Source organism: Psittacula echo, assembly GCF_963264785.1.
Source record: "Psittacula echo genome assembly, chromosome: Z".
Classification (NCBI taxonomy): Eukaryota; Metazoa; Chordata; class Aves; order Psittaciformes; family Psittacidae; genus Psittacula; species Psittacula echo.
In genome coordinates, this window is record NC_137742.1 from 70393101 (window position 1) to 70413574 (window position 20474).

Sequence of the window (20474 nt, forward strand, 5' to 3'; positions counted from 1 at the left end):
GACCACATCTTGCACTGTGGAAATATGGAGATGTGTAGGAGATGACCCACTATCACAAAATAACTACAGTAAAATGAAGAAGGTTACAACACATAATGTGTTATTTCACTTCATTTAATTAGGATGACAGACTATAGATACAGAATACTGAAAATGAGAAAAATACTGACAATGGTCCGTATTTCGGATTTGTAGTGGATCAAGTAGCTACAGTGTGAAGCCAATGATCCTACCACATTAACTAGTTATTTCCAAACAGTATAAAAGCCTGTGAAAAAACAAGTCAGTCATTAGTTGTCAAAAATAAAGCAGCAATCACAGCAAGAAATCAATAGCCACCATCCCTTGTCCTCTATGCTGCACAAAATAATGCTGGCTAGACTTCTTGGACGCTTATGTTTTGGCATTGTGGCTCTAAGAATACAGGACTATAGGAGTGGCTAGATACAACCTACTTCAGAAATTAACTAAAAGGAAAATCAACTTCCCTCAGGAAGTGTTCCATTCTGGTTTTTTTTCAATAACTCCTATAATCAGACTATGGTTAAGAAACAATATTCACTAGCCTTGAAAAGGATTCCAGATTAGAAAGTCATGATAGCCCAAGTGAAGCATATATGAAGAACAACATTTTTTTACTCTACAGAAAAACAATGAGCATATTTTTAAATGCAGACACATTAAATAATAGATATTTTTACTTAAACATTGTTATAGGTAAAGCAAAAACAATAATGTGAAGGAATACCAATAAATAAAAATTAAGTAAGTTGCATATAGGAGTTCTTGCAGCTACGAAAACACTGCTGATTTTTTACATTTGGGGTTTTTTTATTCAGGTTTCAGATTTTTCAGTTTCATCTACTTGCTGATATATTTTTGGACAATCTCGATACAGAATATAGTATCATCAAAGCCTAAAATATTTGAAAATATAAAAACCAAAATCTAATCTCAAATGTTACATTAAAAGAAGACTGTACAGAGGGCTTCTGGTTTTGTTTTAACAAATAGAGAAGCTCTGAGCCTGAAGGAGTTTTTAATCACTACCACCTACACCCCGGTCCCTTCCAACCCTTGGGATTCTGTGACAAAGGAATTTAACTGCTTCCTCTCTTAATATCTTCACAGTTGGAAACCATGCAGCAAATAGGAAGGCAGGGGCCTATATGAATGTACAACACAAAGAAGAGAAAGGTAAAGAAGAAATGGGGTCTGTATATCTGCATGTGTGTGTATACACCCAGAGAGCTTGAGAGGGTGAAGTTGGACATACACATACACAGTGAAGGAACCCACGGAAGGGTTGACTGGTTCATAGGGTGACATGCCCATCAAGAGAGAAGGTGGCAGAGGCAGAACCATGGCAGGTTGCAGTGAAGTAGAGACAAAGAAAAACAGAAGCTGGAAGCTTAGCTGAGCACAAGAGAAAAGGAGAAGAGAAAGGGCAGGGCAGACAGAGAAGGTGGCTTTAGCAACAGCTAGGTATTGAGCCAGATAACTTACCTGACTAGAAAAAAAAAAAAAAATTGAATAGAAAACAAAGCCAGGCACTACCACTGTTAAAAATCTGCACCTTATCTCTGATGTCAGTTTGACTAGAATTCAATCTTTTTTTCTTTCTGCTGCATTGATTTTTCACCAGCATGCAGTAAAGATTCAGGATGTGACTGCAAGCTAGGACATAGAGCTGAAATTTGCTGGCAAAAGTGCACAAAACAACCACGGGGCAGATCACGCAAACTGTTTTATTAAAAGTTTTAAGTGATGTCTGACAAGAAGCAATTGAGGGGAAAAAACAAAAAAAATCTCTACAGAGATTTCAATCCCACCAGAAGCAGGAAAGAGAAAAAACCACCATCAAAGTTGAAAACACAGCAGCTGAACCACGTAACATGAAACTAAAAGTTCCCATTTTTTTTCACCATCGATCAACATTTCAAGAATGTCTATGAAACTGGCTGCACCTCAGGGACAGCAGGGCTAATGTTAGGCTCAGATAAGCCACACCATACATGTACTTTATCTACTCTTAGTATTAGCTCTCCTTTATTCAACATGATAATTCATAGAATCATAGAATAGGAAAAGACCTTATCACTGGAAAGGACCTTAAGATTATCTAGTTTCAATCCCCCAGCCACGGGCAGGGACACCTCACACTAAACCATGTCACACAAGGCTCTGTGCAGCCTGGACTTAAACACCGCCAGGGATGGAGCATTCACAACTTCCCTGGGCAACCCATTCCAGTGCCTCACCACTCCTACAGTAAAGAACTTCTTCCTTATATCCAATCTAAACTTCCCCTGTTTAACTCATTACCCCTTGTCCTGCCACTACAGTCCCTAATGAAGAGTCCCTCCCCAGCATCCCCATAGCCCCCCTTCAGATACTGGAAGGCTGCTATGAGGTCTCCACGCAGCCTTCTCTTCTCCAGGCTCAACAGCCTCAACTTTCTCAGCCATCTTTATACAGGAGATGCTCCAGTCCCCTGATCATCCTCGTGGCCCTTCTTATGTTGAGGACACCAGAACTGCACACAATACTCCAAGTGAGGTCTCACAAGAGCAGAGTAGAGGGGCAGGATCACCTCCTTCGACCTGCTGGTCACACTCCTCTTGATGCAGCCCAGAATACGGTTGGCTTTCTGGGCTGTGAGCGCACACTGAAGCTGGCTCATGTTCATTTTCTCATCAACCAACACCCCCACGTCCTTCTCCGCAGGGCTGCTCTGAATCTCTTCTCTGCCCAACCTGTAGCTGTGCCTGGGATTGCTCTTACCCAGGTGTAGAACCTTGCACTTGGCATGGTTAAACTTCATAAGGTTGGCATCAGCCCACCTCACAAGCGTGTCAAGGTCCCTCTGGATGGCACCCCTTCCCTCCGGCGTATCAACCGAACCACACAGCTTGGTGTCATCGGCAAACTTGCAGAAAAGCTCAGATAATACAGGTATCATTCCAACAAATAAATTATATGTACCTCAGCCTTAGCACTGAGACTTTGGTTATAAATTGGCTTGTTGACTTCACTGCAAGTAACAGCAGAAATACATGGAGTTGGTTGTGATTTGGTGCTATACCCTGAGGTATCACTACATGCAGAAAGTAACAGTAATTCCACAAAAGTCAGTGAAGATTTAGTAGGTTGTACCAGGTATACCACAGCACTAGCTATAACCAATCTGTAGGTTTTTTCCCCACTTTATGTTGTATAGCCTTCTCTTCTGACAAAGGCAAAAATGAGGGCCCAAGAGGCCAGGCAAGATACTGGACTTTATTTGCAAATGCTTCTGACCTAACACACCTTGCTGGAGTAAAAAGCTCTGTAACATACAGAAAACAGCAATGGAGTCACCTTTATTTCAGAAGAGATGTGAGTAAGTAGTCAAGCTGGACCAAAGACACCAGGAAGCAGGTCAGACACCATGAACAGGGCTCAAAGGTAATCAAAGAGCCTGGGTTAAGAATGGCTTATCAAATCCTGTTACAGGCAGTAAAGAAATGGCTATGGTCTTTCTGAACATGCATGGCAGCCAGCGTAGCTGGTAGTGCTGCACCCAGGCTAATAAAATCTGTCACTTGTGAATAGTTTCTACATCAATGGCATAGGCAATTGGCATCTGAAATGATTCAGTACAAACCTCAACAGGTTACCTTACCCAGTTGCAAAGATGCGTGATATGACTTTCCTGAACTCCACTTTGAAAGCTAGCTACGTATGTCTAGATATAAAATGAGCATACATAGTTGAAAACTAATTCAGGCACCTTCCCATGCTATTAGATTACTGGATGTTCTCATAGCTGTTTATATACACAAGCAGAGCTCAACCTGTTTCCAGCTGCAAACGTTCAGTAGATCCACTGCCATGTATGTCAGCATAAGCCGAAGTAAAACAAGTAGAACTCCATGTCCAGTTAAGTGGTTACTTTTTTTGCAACTCATTATCCATTTTCAAATAGGAATTCTATGATGGTATCAGGAAAGCACACTAGTATTCTAGAGAAATGTCTACAAGGCATCTAGTATTAGAGTAAAAAATGCCCATAAATGCCACTAGGGAGTGGGTGTCGGTATCACACTAAGAGCAGAGCTCAGATAGAACAGAATAAATAAGCCTATGGTCACAAATGGATTTGGAGACCAAGAACAACACCTGAAAAAATGTTCAAAACTGTATGAGGTAAGGATCTGGAACAGAAAGGAGATCTAATTTTCATAATATTGTAACATATATATATAATGTATTATATCATCATAATTCATATGCTAGAGGAATTTAATTTAAAACTCAACAGACAAACCAGACTCTTGAATTGCCTATTGCTGAATGCCTGACATAGCAAAAAGAAAATGCTTTCAAAATATTTCTGTGGATGTAATTTTAACTATATTGATTATAAAAATGTTTAAATATATAGAAACCTGAAACAGAAAGTAGGCTATCAGCTTGCAATTAAACAGTCCAACCTCTAAAACGAGAAGGTCACAAAACAACTACAAACTCCTTCTACTACTTTAAATCAACTATTGGAATATATAAAGATATTTTCATCTATTGTCAATTTGACGAATCCTGCCAGAGTGAGTTGGTGCAGGTGTAATGATGGTGCTTATCTTGACAACCTGTGTGGACTCTTTGCTGGGGGGGCATAGACACCTTTAAAGGTTCTACAAAGTGAAGGTTCTACAAAATAAATTGTTGAAATAGTTGCATGAACTGGTAACTGCACCACAGAATTACACATCTATCTTCAAAATCTCTCACTCTAGATCTCCCACTCACCGTTCACAAACATGTGAAGTTCCTACCTCTAAATTGAATTCTCCTTTCAGGGCAAGCTAATATTTGAGTAAATGGAAATGAAAATAAAGAAGGAGAAGAAAGCATTTTGTGGTTTGGAATTGGTTTTTGCATCTCACCGATTACAAGTGATTTTGATTTGGTTTTTCCCTAAACGTAGGAAGAGAAAAAAAACGGTCAAAGTTTAAAGTGACTCCTGATTTTTTTTTGTTTTTATTATATGTGAGATTGCATGACAAATTAAGAGTGGATGAAACACAGTTAACTGATTCTGAGTGTTTCAGTCAATTAAAAGCCCTTGTTCGCAAAGCAGAAATATCATAATAAGACCCATGATCACTAAGAGAGAAGTTGGGACCAGGAAGATAATAGTGAGGAAGGTAAAAAAGAAGAGCATTCTAGTCTCCTCTTTTCCTGTCTTTCCATGAAAAGATGCTGAGTTCACTCTCCAAGGTGAAAAGAACAGTAAGCAGGTTTTCTTAACCTCTTCATGTACTTTCCTGATAATCTCCTTTATACCCTATCAAAATCCAGCATCCATTTGTCTCAAGTTATCACTCTGGCCACCTTACAGATAATGTTAGCAGTATGCCAGGCAGTCTTTCTGATCATCATCTAAATTTGTTGAAAATGAGCTGTTATGAAAACTCCTTATGTCCTGTGTGGCCCTAAGAGAGAATGGCAAATTGCTCTTTTCCTGTTCTGAATACCAAAGCAGCTCCTCATAATTACTTCCCTTTCTTCAGTTTTAAGATCAACAACACAGGTTAAAGCACAAAAAAAAAACCACTGGGAAAACACGCACAAAGCAAAGAAAAAACAGATATAGTAACCTGTAAAATGTAAGTAAAATGCTCATTTTTTTAGATTGATGTGGCATCACAGAAAAGTTATGTGCTTTCTCACACAGTACCATACTTTTACATAAAGTTCTGCTGTTCCTCATTTTGGAAACCATCCCTGACAAAGGCAATCATTAGAAAATTACTGTGGTACAGGCTGCATTCACAGTCTCAAATAACCAGCAACTCTCACTGAACAATTTTAAGATTAGTATCCCATCTTTACTACATTACTTTTCCATCAAGTTAGTCAAATCCATATGACGATACAAACTAATGTCTCCATATTAACATCAAGCATCTGGCAAATCTCAACATATGTTTTTTTTTTTTCCTGAAATTCGTTAGCAACTGTCACTTTAACTTCTGCTTTCTTAGGATCAACTGAGAATTTAAAATGTATCACAACAGATTATTAAAAAGTTATGTATTAAGTTATTAAATAATACAGTATTCATATTTTTAGAAGATACCAGAAAAAAACCCTCCCATCAAATACCACCTTTGCAATAAACCTTATCAAACCATGTTAGCTGTCATTACATTATAAAGTAGTAAGAAAAAAAGGAATAATATTACAAAGAAGATCATTTATAGCAGCCTATATAATTCATAGAATCATAGAATAGGAAAGGACCTTATCACTGGAAAGGACCTTAAGATCATCTAGTTTCAACCCCCCTGCCATGTGCAGGGACACCTCACACTAAACCATGTCACCCAAGGCATCGTCCAACCTGGACTTAACCACCACCAGGGATGGAGCATTCACAACTTCCTTGGGCAACCCATTCCAGTGCCTCACCACCCTTACAGTGAAGAATTTCTTCCTTATATCCAATCTAAACTTCCCCTGTTTAAGTTTGAACCCATTACCCCTTGTCCTATCATTACAGTCCCTGATGAATAGTCCCTCTCCAGCATTCTTACAGGCCCCCCTTCAGATACTGGAAGGCTGCTATGAGGTCTCCACGCAGCTTTCTCTTCTCCAGGCTCAACAGCCCCAACTTTCTCAGCCTACAGGAGCTATTCCAGTCCCATAATCATCCTCGTGGACCTCCTCTGCACTTGTTCCAACAGTTCCATGTCCTTTTTATGTTGAGGACACCAGAACTGCACACAATACTCCAGGTGAGGTCTCACGAGAGCAGAGTAGAGGGGCAGGATCACCTCCTTCGACCTGCTGGTCACGCTCCTCTTGATGCAGCCCAGGATACGGTTGGCTTTCTGGGCTGTGAGCGCACACTGAAGCTGGCTCATGTTCATTTTCTCATCAACCAACACCCCCACGTCCTTCTCCGCAGGGCTGCTCTGAATCTCTTCTCTGCCCAACCTGTAGCTGTGCCTGGGATTGCTCCGATCCAGGTGTAGGACCTTGCACTTGGCATGGTTAAACTTCATAAGGCCCACCTCACAAGTGTGTCAAGGTCCCTCTGGATGGCATCCCTTCCCTCCAGCGTATCAACCGAACCACACAGCTTGGTGTCATCAGCAAACTTGCTGAGGGCGCACTCAATCCCACTGTCCATGTCACCAACAAAGATGTTGAACAAGACCGGTCCCAACACCGATCCCTGAGGGACACCACTCGCTACTGGTCTCCAGCTTGACATTGAGCCATTGACCACAAATCTTTGTGTGTGGCCATCCAGCCAGTTCTTTATCCACCAAGTGGTCCATCTATTAAATTGATGTCTCTCCAGTTTACAGATAAGGATGTTGTGTGAGACAGTGTCGAACGCTTTGCACAAGTCCAGGTAGATGATATCAACTGCTCTACCCCTGTCCACCAGCTCCATAGCCCCATCACAGAAGGCCACTCAATTGGTCAGGCAGGATTTCCCCTTAGTGAAGCCATGCTGGCTGTCACCAAGCACCTTGTTGTTTTTCATGTGCCTTAACATGCCTTCCTGGGGAATCTGCTTCAAGATTTTGCCAGGCACAGAGGTGAGACTGACTGGTCTGTAGTTCCCAAACTACAAGTTCTAGATTGCTGAAGTTCTTCTTAATACTAGCAGGTTCCAATATTCTATTTTTTTCTAAGCAGATTTTTTGAAAGGTATGAAAATCTTGGGCAGTATACATTAAGTTGAGAACTGTACTGTGCTTTTTCTCAAGCTGATCTGAATCATTATACTTTTTCAATACAGGATTGAAAGTTCAGGTCATGATATTGCAATTACAGTAACATTTAGTTCACTGTCATGGAGTTCTCATTAGCTATGTGCTAACACAGCATCTGAAATCTGTTCTTGGGCAGTAGAGACAGAAAAAGAAAACAGGCAGTCAAATACTGTTTCCCTACATCCAGTAGCCTCACTGGTATCAGAATCAGTAGAGAGATTTTACCCACTGTACTGTCCCCAGGTATTGCTGCAAGGTAAATCTCAGGGTCATAGACCAAGTTTACAGGCTCTTTACCTGAATAATGTTTTAGTATTAAAACACAATCCTCCACTGGATGCATATCGTTCCTGTGCATATGCTATGCAGATTATTAGCAAATGCTCATCTTCCCGCATTACCCACCAAGTATATCCAAGTCCCTGAGCAAAAGCAATCCCACGAGTGGGTTTGCCTTTACCTGAAGCAGGAATAACCCAGACTGTCTTCCCCAGCAAATTCTTCATGTGCACCACAGGAACTTTGTCCCCCTCTACAATATGTAAAAGTTCTGACTGAGCTGGGCCAGCCCTGTTGGCAGATCCTCTGATGTTGACCAACCAGGTGGCCTTTGGTAAGTGTGTATCCCAATGCTTGAAAGTTCCCCCACCCATTGCTCTCAGTGTAGTTTTTAACAGCCCATTGTACCGTTCGATTTTCCCAGAGGCTGGTGCATGGTAGGGTATGTGATATACCCACTCAATGCCATGCTCTTTGGCCCAAGTGTCTATAAGGTTATTCCGGAAATGAGTCCCATTGTCTGATTCAATTCTTTCTGGGGTGCCATGTCGCCACAAAATCTGTTTCTCAAGGCCCAGGGTAGTGTTCTGGGCAGTGGCGTGGGGCACAGCGTATGTTTCCAGCCATCCGGTGGTTGTTTCCACCATGGAAAGCACATGGCGCTTGCCTTGGCGGGTTGGTGGGAGTGTGATATAATCAATCTGCCAGGCCTCCCCATATTTATACTTCAGCCATCATCCTCCATACCAAAGAGGCTTTAACCGTTTGGCTTGTTTAATTGCAGCACGTTTCACACTCATGAATAACCTGGGCAATAGTGTCCATTGTTAAGTCTACCCCTCGATCATGGGCCCATCTGTATGTTGCATCTCTGCCCTGATGACCTGAAGTGTCATGGGCCCATCGGGCCAAAAATAACTCACCTTTATGTTGCCAATCTAAGTCCATCTGAGCCACTTCAATCTTAGCAGCTTTATCCACTTGTTGGTTGTTCTGGTGTTCCTCAGTGGCCCGACTCTTGGGTACATGAGCGTCTACATGGCGTACCTTCCCCACCAGGTTCTGCACCCGGGCAGCGATATCTTGCCACAGTGCAGCAGCCCAGATGGGTTTACCTCTGTGTTGCCAGTTGCTCTGCTTCCATTGCTGCAACCACCCCCACAGGGCATTTGCCACCATCCAGGAGTCAGTATAGAGATAAAGTACTGGCCACTTTTCTCATTCAGCAATGTCCAGGGCCAGCTGGATGGCTTTCACCTCGGCAAACTGACTCGATTCACCCTCTCCTTCAGCAGTGTCTGCAACTTGTCATTGAGGACTCCGTACGGCTGCCTTCCATCTCTGATGCTTTCCCACAATATGGCAGGACCCATCAGTAAACAAGGCATACTGCTTTTCACTTTCTGATAGTTTATTATATGGTGGGGCCTCTTCAGCACGCATCACCTCTTCCTCTGGTGACATTCCAAAATCTTTGCCCTCTGGCCAGTCCATGATGACTTCTATAACGCCTGGACATCTGGGATTTCCTATTCGAGCTCGTTGTGTAATTAGTGCAGCCCATTTACTCCATGTCGCATCGGTTGCATGATGTGTAGAGGAGACCCTGCCTTTGAACATCCAGCCCAGCACGGGCAACCGGGGTGCCAGGAGGAGCTGTGCTTCAGTGCCAATCACCTCCGAAGCAGCTCGAACCCCTTCATAGGCTGCCAGTATCTCTTTCTCAGTTGGGGTATAGCTGGCCTCAGATCCTTTGTATCCCCGACTCCAAAAGCCGAGGGGTCAACCTCGAGTCTCCCCTGGAGCTTTCTGCCAGAGGCTCCAGGTAGGACCATTCTCCCCGGCTGCGGTGTACAGTACATTTTTTACATCTGGCCCAGTCCGGACTGGTCCAAGGGCTACTGCATGAACTATCTCACGTTTAATTTGCTCAAAGGCTTGTTGTTGCTCAGGGCCCCATTTAAAATCGTTCTTCTTCAGGCTCACGTGATAGAGAGGGCTTACAATCGAACCGTAATTTGGGATGTGCATTCTCCAGAACCCCACAACACCCAAGAAAGCTTGTGTTTCTTTCTTATTAGTTGGTGAAGACATTCCTGTTATTTTGTTGATCACATCTGTGGGGATCTGGCGACGTCCATCTTGCCATTTTATTCCCAAAAATTGAATCTCCTGTGCAGGTCCCTTGACCTTACTCCGTTTTATGGCAAAACCAGCTTTCAGCAGGATTTGGATTATTTCCCTTCCTTTCTCAAAGACTTCTTCCGCTGTATCACCCCACACAATAATGTCATCAATGTGTTGCAGGTGTTCTGGAGCTTGCCCCTGTTCCAGTGCATTCTGGATCAGTCCATGGCAGATGGTAGGGCTGTGTTTCCACCCCTGGGGCAGCCAGTTCCAAGTGTACTGGACGCCCCTCCAAGTAAAAGCAAACTGTGGCCTGCACTCTGCTGCCAAAGGAATTGAGAAAAATGCATTGGCAATATCAATCGTGGCATACCACTTGGCTGCCTTTGACTCCAGTTCATACTGAAGTTCTAGCATGTCCGGTACAGCAGCACTCAATGGTGGTGTGACTTCATTCAGGCCACGATAGTCTACTGTTAGTCTCCACTCTCTGTTAGACTTTCGCACTGGCCATATGGGGCTATTAAAGGGTGAGCGGGTCCTGCTGATCACTCCCTGACTCTCCAGTCTACGGATCAGCTTATGGATGGGAATCAGGGAGTCTCGGTTGGTGCGATATTGCCACCGGTGCACTGCTGTGGTCGTGATTGGCACTTGTTGTTCTTCGACCTTCAGCAACCCCACAACAGAAGGATCCTCTGAGAGACCAGGCAAGGTGGACAGCTGCTCAATTTCCTCTGTCTCCAAAGCAGCAATACCAAAAGCCCATCGGTACCCTTTTAGGTCTTTGAAGTACCCTCTCCTGAGGTAATCTATGCCGAGGATGCATGGAGCCTCTGGACCAGTCACAATGGGGTGCTTTTGCCATTTCCTCTCAGTCAGGCTGATCTCAGCCTCCAGTACAGTCAACTCTTGGGATCCTCCTGTCACTCCAGAGATATAGATGGGTTCCACCCCTTGACAGCTTGACGGCATCAGGGTACACTGTGCACCGGTATCTACGAGAGCTTTATACTTCTGTGGGACTGATGTGCCAGGCCATCTGACCCACACAGTCCAGTAAATCCGATTGTTCCCTACCTCCACCTGGCTGGAGGCAGGGTCCCTCTAACAGTCATCACAACGTTGGACACTTAAGTCGTGTTGAAAGGCATTATTCTTTGTTATCACAGGAGCTGAAGTAAAATCAGCTCTTCCGCTCTATCTGGGAACCTGCTCACCAGAGACTGAAGCCACAGCTCTCATGGGATGATTAGTCGTGACCCTTGTTCCTATTTTCAATTCACGCACCCGTTCCTCCAAAGCTGAAGTAGGTTTTCCATCCCACTTTGTCATGTCTTCTCCATGATACCGCAGGTAAAACCATAGGGTGGCCCATGGTGTATGCCTTCTACATCTTCTCTCTCAAACAATGGGACGTCTTTTGTTAATAGCTGAGACGTGTGTTGGTACACGAGGAGCTGGATATATCAGATAGATCGTCCCTCAATTGTCTGAGATCCTGGGACAGTTCTTCCACAGCTGAGATGATGGAAGGGGTGAGATTGTCTTCGAACTCTCGGAGTTTATGAATCATTTCATCCACTCTTAGTGGTACTACATCATTCCAGGTTACTGTTGCCAATGAATGGGTATATGATGACGGTGCATTCCGTGTAAGTTTTCGCCACATGGGTCGTGTACATTCGACTTCATCTGGGTCTATGGGTATATCTCCGTTATTCGGTTTGATGTGATAGGTCATCTCTACGATGGCTGATTCCCTCAGAGACTGGATGCCTTTCCCTAGAGTAGTCCACTTGGCCGAATGACTCATAACATTGTCCTTGTACGGAAACCTTTCTTTCACAGATGGCAAGAGCCGCCTCCAAAGACTGAGGGACTTTTTCTCTCTTGCAATTGCTTTGTCAATTCCCCCTTCTCTAGCAAGTGATCCCAGCTGCTTGGCTTCCGTACCTTCTAGTTCGTGACCATCGGCCCCACTGTCCCAGCATCGGAGCAACCAGGTGATGATGTGCTCCCCTGGTTGATGGGTAAAATCTTTTCGCAAATTCCGTAGCTCGATTGAGGTCCGAGGTCGAGAAGTCACCTCTTCTTCTTCGTCATGTGATGACTCCTGATCCGATGCTGTCCTGAGTGGTGAGTACACTGTTTCTTCATCTCCCTTCACCCTTCTTGCCTCTTTTTTGCTTTTTCTTTTGTATACAGGGGCAATCGATATTGGTACTAATTGCTCCTCTGGTTTAGCTGCAGTCATTATCACTGTGGTTTGAGTAGCAACAGTACTTGTCGCTGGGGGTGGTGTAGCTGCTGTGCTTGGAGCTGGGGTAGCTTTGCTGTCTGTTGCAGTCGAAGTTTGAGTAGCTACTGTAATTGTCACTGGGGTAGCTGCACTGTCTGTTGCAGCCAAAGTTTGAGTAGCTGCTGTACTTATTGCTGGGGGTGGTGTAGCTGCTGTGCTCGGAGCTGGAGTAGCTGCGCTGTCTGTTGCTTCGCCCTCAGATCCAGGGACATTTCTTTCCTTTTGAAGGTGCTGGATAGTGTTGAACAAGGCCCGGTAAGCATAGGCCAAGCCCCAGCACGTTGACATGATTTGTCCCTCTCTGGTATGACCAGGATGACAACACATCTAATTTAAGTGTTTTACTAATTCTTCTGGATTTTGCACTTGTTCGGTGGTGAAATTCCAAAGCACTGGAGGGGCCTGCTGACCTAGATACTTGCCCATACTATCCCACACACCCTGCCACTCACGGCTGTCCAGCCTCAGGGAAAATCTCTCAGTCTCCCTATAGCGTCGTCTAACCCCAGACAAGACCCAAACCCGACTCTGCTTAACCTTTGAGATAAGACGTTATGGTTGTGGACAAAACACACTCTGTATGTGTGCCAACATGGTGATCCCCATCATAATCAGCAAACAAGTCTCAACAATATTAAAAGGCCATTCAAAAACTTCAAAACTCTCAAACGATGCTGTAAACGGTCTGGAAGGGGCACTGGGAGGGTAAGAGAATGTCTCCTTCATAGGTTGACCACCCAGGAAGGAGAAAAAAGATGTGTAATTGCTAAGCAGTTCTATTATATACTTCCCAAAAGTATAAAGGTGGTGACCACACTGGGAACATAAGCCAGACCAGTTTCATGATCAATGATTCTATCGTATTACAAGTCATTACCATAAAATACAATGAGACAATAACTTAAGCCCAAGCCGCACACTTGAAAAACACTAACACAGCAAATACCGGCTCTAAGTAAGCTACGGCATATTGAAACTGTGAGATCAAGAGCAACAACTTTGAGAGACAATAAATCAGCATTGTGACGAGTGACTATTAATCCAAAACACTGAATGCTTATCACAAATACGATTAGACACACTCCGGTCAGATCTGTCGTTATCTCAACCCTTCATGCCCCACGTTGGGCGCCAAAAAGAACTGTCGTGGTTTAAGCCAGTCGGCAAGTCAGCCACGCAGTTTCTACTCCCCCAGAGGGATGGGGAGGAGAATCGAAAGAATCTAACTCCCATGGGTTGAGATAAAAACAGTCCAGTAACTAAGGTATAACACAAATCACTACTGCTACCACCAATAATAATAATAATGATAAGAGAAATAACAAGGGAAGAGAATACGATACCACCCGTCGAAAATGAGCCCAACACAGAAGAGGACGTGCCCTTCCGGGAAACTCCCAGTTACATCCCCGGGCATGACGTGCTATGGTATGGAATACCCCTTTAGCTAGTTTGGGTCAGGTGTCCTGTCCCTGCTTCCTCCCGGCTTCCCCTCCTCCCTGGCAGAGCGTGAGACTCACAAAGTCCTTGGTCAGGGTAAACATTCTGACCAGCAACTGAAAACATCGGCTTTATCAGTATTATTCCCAGGCTGAAAGTCAAAACCACAGCGCTGCACCAGCTACTAACAAGGAGAAAAAATGACTGCTGCTGCTGAATCCAGGACAGCCCAACAAATTCATATGCTCTCAGGCTCAGGACATCACACCATGTGCCCAGGGAGCTGAGATTACTGGAGTCTCTGCATCTAGAAACCAGCATATCTGACTTACCAAGTGAGTGCATGTGCATATGCATTGTTCAGGCCCATCCTAAATGAAGAGTCCTAATAGAATATGAAGAGTAGAAGCTAGCAATATGAAATCAGATAATATGAGCAAAGGTAAGTGCACAGCAAATGAGAAATAAAAGCCCAACCCTTATTAGGAACACAAAACAAATGCAAAAAAATCAGCATAGAAATGCACGGGTGTAGTGCTCCTCTTTTTCTTTCTTTTTAACAGTCTTTAATATTTTCAAATTGTTAACTACAGTTGTCATAGAGAAAGAGTCTTAACTACCAAACAAGATGAAATCTCTCTGAGATGGTCTCCATTAGCAAATGTTGTAATACAAAGATTATTTCCAATAGAGTTGTTCTCTCAGTTCTTAGTCTACTAAAGAATTCACAGAAAAAAACCTATGACATTGTAAAACTCAAGGCTAATTTTATTACGTGGTAGCTGAGAAGCCAGACAGCAGCTTCAGCATTGGGCCCTTGTAAGGATCCAGGCCCAAAATTTCAATGCCATTTAGGTAAAAAATAATAAAATTATTTGCAGGAATGCTTTAAAAGTTATTACAAATGTATCCATTATGCATTCACAAATCAACATTTTAGAACCATCTGGTTTGCTAATTGCTTTTTCAGAGCAGCTAACTAGCGTAACTTAAGCCTGTAATTCAGATTTTTCTATATATCTCTGTTAAAACATTTGTAAGAAAAAATTTAAAGACTCATTGACTCAGTTTCAACAGCTCTCTTGGCGATTTTCTGAAGGTGAGGGGAGGAAAGGGAGAACAATTTGCTTGGGATTTCAAAAACCTTAGATTTTATATTCTGGTAACTCATAGTAAATTTCTGAACGGCAGTCTTACGTCTTTTCTATACATTTAACTTTCCATGTATGTATGAAGGCCATAGTTGCTGTTACACCTCATTTTAGCTTCTGTTTATACAAGACAGGGAATATTTTAATAATTTTTTTAATCAATTACAAGAATAGCTTTTATAAAGCAATAATAAATCTAAATTAAACAACAAATAAATATTGTCCTACACAAAATAGAGCACATAGCTCTCAAACAACACTCTATAGAATACTGATCGGGAGTTTCTTATTAGTAAGTAGCCACCACAGCTTACTGAAATTTTTATTTGCAGTATGTGTGTCAGAAAGAATAAGAAACAGCTGTATTCAGAGAAACTATTATATACCTTTACTTGGGCAATATTGCAGTTGCTTACCTGGGAATCAGAATTCAGCTCTTTAAATAATTCCAGTAGCTTTTTTCCTACATTAAATTGCATGTTGCCTGATATACATTCTTTAAAATGTAAGAAAGAAGCTTATCTTGTGATGGTCATTGGGCATATTTTATTAGAAACTGTAAAACACATAGTTCTTAAAGTATTTGTTATATATGCCATATATATGCACTATATATATGACATAGATAATGTGTGTATATATATATATTTCTTTCTTCAGAAAAAATTGTCTTTCACCAGATTACTAGACTCTCTTAACTTGACATAAAAATCATGCATAGCTATTAGGACTTCTACTGCTGTATCTTCAATCTAGTCAATAAAGCATTCTAAGTCCATGTCATCACAACAGGATCATCATAAAAATACAGTTACGTCTTTCCAGACCATCTCCCTGCTCAATTTAAAGAACTCTTGCTTTCTACAGATGTTATCTGAGAAACTAGAAGGACCAGAGCAACCTCATCCCAACCTACTCTAAGAAAAGATGTCACATTCTGTTCCTCCCCTTCTCACCTGTAGAGGTTCCTGCAGAAAGACCTGCAGGACAAGACTGAGAAAAGGCCTGGCACTAACAACACATCCGATGACAGGGAAAAGGGATGTATTTTTCCACATATGCATGCCTCAAAGAGAATTTATGTAAAGCACATACACATGACATTGAGATACTACCCCCATTTCTGTACAGGTGGTGGACTGAGAAAGAGATAACTGAGTCTTTCTGTACTGGAGTAATCTATGATGGATTGGCACAGGGTGGACATATACTGTGAGATCAGTATGCCCAACAAAAAGTAACAATAGTAATTGATGGTTCTTTTTCATTAACATATATAATTTCTCATCTACTTTTTCACTTCTGCTATGTATCTGAAACATGCTCTGCTACCCTATTTACTATTTCAGTTATTCCTTCCTACATCACTTATCATGAAATTTCTTTTATGTGATTATTACTTTAGGACACATCCCTTGTTATGTTAACGCACACACCAAGAAAAGGGACAGACAAAGGACAACTGTCTTTGGCAATTTGCTTTACGTCTGTTTTCTGTTGGCAACGTCTGGGCTATTTTTTGCATGTAACAATGGGTGCACAGATGCATAAATATCCATCTGCCACCATCTCTATTGTTTTTATTGATGACTTTATGCAGATGCATAGTATTTAAACCTATTCACATTTTCAACAAAGGAAAAAGACTCCTTTGCAGAGATAGCTTATGACAGAATCATTCTATTAAGTAGCACCTATCTACACATAGTACTAAGTTTCGAATTACATTTTTAGTACCTGAACAAATTAAGAATATGAACTGAAATCTGAATCCAGAATGACAAGCAGAATTAGCTGCAAATGAGCCACACCATAGCAGTCTATAAAGATATAGTATAGTAAGTATATAGTTGACATGTATTTAGGATATAAAAACAGTAGAAAAAGTGCAAGCATTAAACAGAACAGAAAACACAAAAAGAATTCCACATTTTATGGAGATGTTTCTAATTTTTTCCTCACAGTAAAAACTGTCAGACATTTATTAATTATAGGCATTCTCAGCCATACAGTTGCAGAATACAATTCTAAGCTAAACCATGCCATTTTTAGTTATTAAAAAGAGTGTCACTGCTTAAACACCTTCAAGCATAAACACATTTAAGACAAAACTCAGACAAAGCAGATACTGAGGAAGTTTCGTTGAGTTCAAGTCAACAAGCCTACTGCTATTCTGTTCTTCAGAGGGCAGCATTAAATACCAAATCAGAACACAAGTAATTATTATTTGAGGAAAGCTCATCCAAACTTGCTATTAGGAAACAGAAAACCAGTAAAATCAGAATCACTGCTTCTCTGAACTGATGTGTCTTATCTTTCCTCTGTCAGTTTCTTCAGAGTCCTTATCATAGCTGATTTGGTCAGTCTCATGGTGTGCTAGCAAAGGCGTAGAAGAACATGGAAAAGTGTAATGGCTTGAACATAATACAGTGTTTATGTGGACAGGCAAGCACAGAAGCTATCCAGAGGACTTGAAGACCAGCAAAACAGGATAAGAATTAAGAAGTTGTTTCTGACAAATTCAAAGCCAGGACACAGAAGAATTTTTTGATAGACTTGGACTGCAAAATAGGCATAAGAATCAGAGAAAGGTTTTCACTTAATTCCTCCTCAAATTGTATTAGTATATTTCAATAGTTTGTCCCAGGCTCTGAAAACCCTGAACCAGAATGATAAAGGTGATAAAAGAACAGGATTTATTTTCATCTTCAGAGATGTCTGGAGAAGCTAATTACCAAGGTATGCCTGGAAACCCAGGACACTGCTTTTAGTCTCCATTTTAATAAAGTTAATCATGCTTACAAATATAATACTCTAATATAATCTAATTGACTAAAGGCAGAAAATTCCAATAGATTCTCTTGTACTAAAGCCAGTACTCAAGAATAACAAACAAAGTCTTCCTGAATGAAAGAGTTCTTAAAATAGCTTGCTGCATAATTTTGAAGACAAATCCAGTGATATGTAAAACAAATACAGTGTTGCAGTACAAAAGCTTACACATTTTTCAGCTGCTGAGAAAACCAACAAGAAATAAAATTGCTCAATAGCTGTTATCCCAACACTTGAAATTCTCTCCAGCCATTCCTGAATAACATGAACTCAAGATTACAAAGATAAAATCTGTTCATAAACTGAACATAAAAAACCTGAACATTTTGATAAAGAAAACCCCCATCTTATATTACCAAAGATGACCCAAATCTAGACTACTAAAATTGAAACATTACACCACCATGAAGTTTCATTAAATACAAGGATCTTAGCATTCACTACATAACTCTATCGTTAAAGGAAGAACCATGTAGTATGTTGTCAGGAGGAAAATGAAGATAGAGCTGAGATCCCTTTCAGCGCACTCTGTTGTCTTCAATGCCTACAGAGAAACTCACAACAGATTTGTGGAGATCCCTCCACTCCAAATCTAGCAGAACCTAATATTTCCAAAGATTTGCAAGAGAGGTGACTTTTGAGATCAATCATAAGAATGGCAATAAAGGCAAACAGGAAACAATACATTTTATATTATGGAAAAAATACCTATGAAAATATGCTGAAAAAAAGGGGAAAAAATTACCTGGAACAAGTTCCATAACAATATAAATAGGCTGTCGTTGTGTGCAAACTCCTATAAGTTTTACAATATTAGGATGATCATACTGTTTGAGTATTCTGCAAAACATACAGTAAGTTTATTATATTAATTTTAACTTTATTTTACATTATTAATTTTACTGTACAAACTGATTGAATAACATAGGAAAATATTTTAAACCCTTAATATTATTTTAATGGAACATGTCATTATTATTATCATAAAGAAAAAAAAAATCAATGTAACAGATCAATCATCATTGTTTGAAATGGAAGGCATACTGATTCACTAATAAATCAAAGATTGAACACTGTAAGTTTACCATTTGTCCACATAACATTTGTCTATGTTACTGAATAATGGCCTCACAGGTTCACAGTTTCTCAAGAACCCTTGTAATTAAACAGAATTTCAGTGGTGGACCAGAAGCAGAGCTACATCAAAAAAGCATGCTCAGCATGCCTCTGCATTTCCATGCCTCTACATTTCCCTGCTGCACTTTTCAAAAGCACATTCATTCCACTTTTACTGTCAGAGATTAATTAATACAATAAGTTTCAGAAGAATGTCAGGACAGCAATTTTAATTTTGGGAATTAAAATTTACATTGTCTCAAGTAATACTTTATTAATAACATTTGCAGCCTAAACCAGCATGCTACGATTTATAAGTGAAATGAAGGGCAAGGAAGAATTCCACAGAGACCTAGTAACTTAAATGTTTTTTCTACTATTTGTTGACGTAAAACACATCTTTTTCACTCTTTTATTTCTGGGTTCTCGAGTAAAATACTAACCTACCTAGTGCATAAATGTCTAGTGGGAAACAATACATTTAATTTTATTTCAGACTAACACTACTCCATTAGCAGCAGGCTGCTTAACAAGTGGCACTTGCAAACTTCTGAGCTATTTATTCAATAGATACAGTGGCTGATCTTCATTGTCTAAATGTACATTGTATCTTGTACTTTTCCATATTGATCATACTAGTTTGGGAGTAAAAATGAAAATATATTAACCTTCACAGCAAAAGTGAAAAAGTTAAATTAAATAAATTGTGAAATTATCTCAACATACCCCTTTACTGTGAGGTCTCAGAACTTACGTATCTACATCAGGCTACATTCAGAATACTTAGCATATTGTGGCATGAATATTATTTGAAAAATAAGTATGCAATCACATGCTGCCTGACACAACATAAAATATCTCTACTGGAGTGAACTCTTCTTACAAAGAAAATTACTAAACGGGGTCTATTCAGTAACCTCGCCACATATGATCAGCTCTACTAGTCACACATGTAAAGCATGATTTATGACTGGTATCATCTTATTAAATGTGCTCATGACACATCTCAGAAGTTCCAAATGGAAGCACTTAAAACAACATAATTGTGTTTTATAGGCATAGCTTGCTTTGCCAAAGAGGTAGCTTCAGCAAGTGCAGATGCTACTGCATTCACATGCTAAAATGCGTATCTTTAGTTACAAGGGAAACAGTTCCAGAATATACTGAGGGGAAAGGAAGAAAAAGTTTGACTACTGCTTCTTTGAATTTTTCTGAAGGTCAGATTTTGTAAATTCAGGTAGCAATAAAACTTGAAAAAAACACACCCCACAACAAGTATAAATTTCAATTAAATTTAGAGAACCTACCTGGCCTCTGACAGAAATTTTATTTTCAATTCCTGAGGAAGATCTTCTTTACAAGTTTTTACAGCAACAGGAGTTTTATCTTTTAATGTTCCCTTATACACCTCACCAAAATTACCCTGAAATCAGGAAAAAAAAATCTTCACAA

The 20474-nt window shown here is 40.8% G+C and overlaps 1 protein-coding gene across 2 annotated transcripts in view; it reads right to left on the reverse strand.

The window, feature by feature from the left end:
• The window catches only part of FER (FER tyrosine kinase), a 166161-nt gene that overhangs the window by 41319 nt on the left and 104368 nt on the right, over nucleotides 1–20474 (reverse strand). Inside the window, exons 15-16 of one of the 2 annotated variants that reach the window (XM_080636602.1) lie at nucleotides 20330–20445; nucleotides 18652–18746 (exon numbers count right to left, since the gene is read on the reverse strand). In XM_080636602.1, the coding sequence (XP_080492728.1) occupies nucleotides 18652–18746; nucleotides 20330–20445 (211 nt within the window). Of the gene's footprint in view, nucleotides 1–18651; nucleotides 18747–20329; nucleotides 20446–20474 lie in introns of those variants that run through there. The other variant, XR_013958640.1, reaches the window with a different exon arrangement.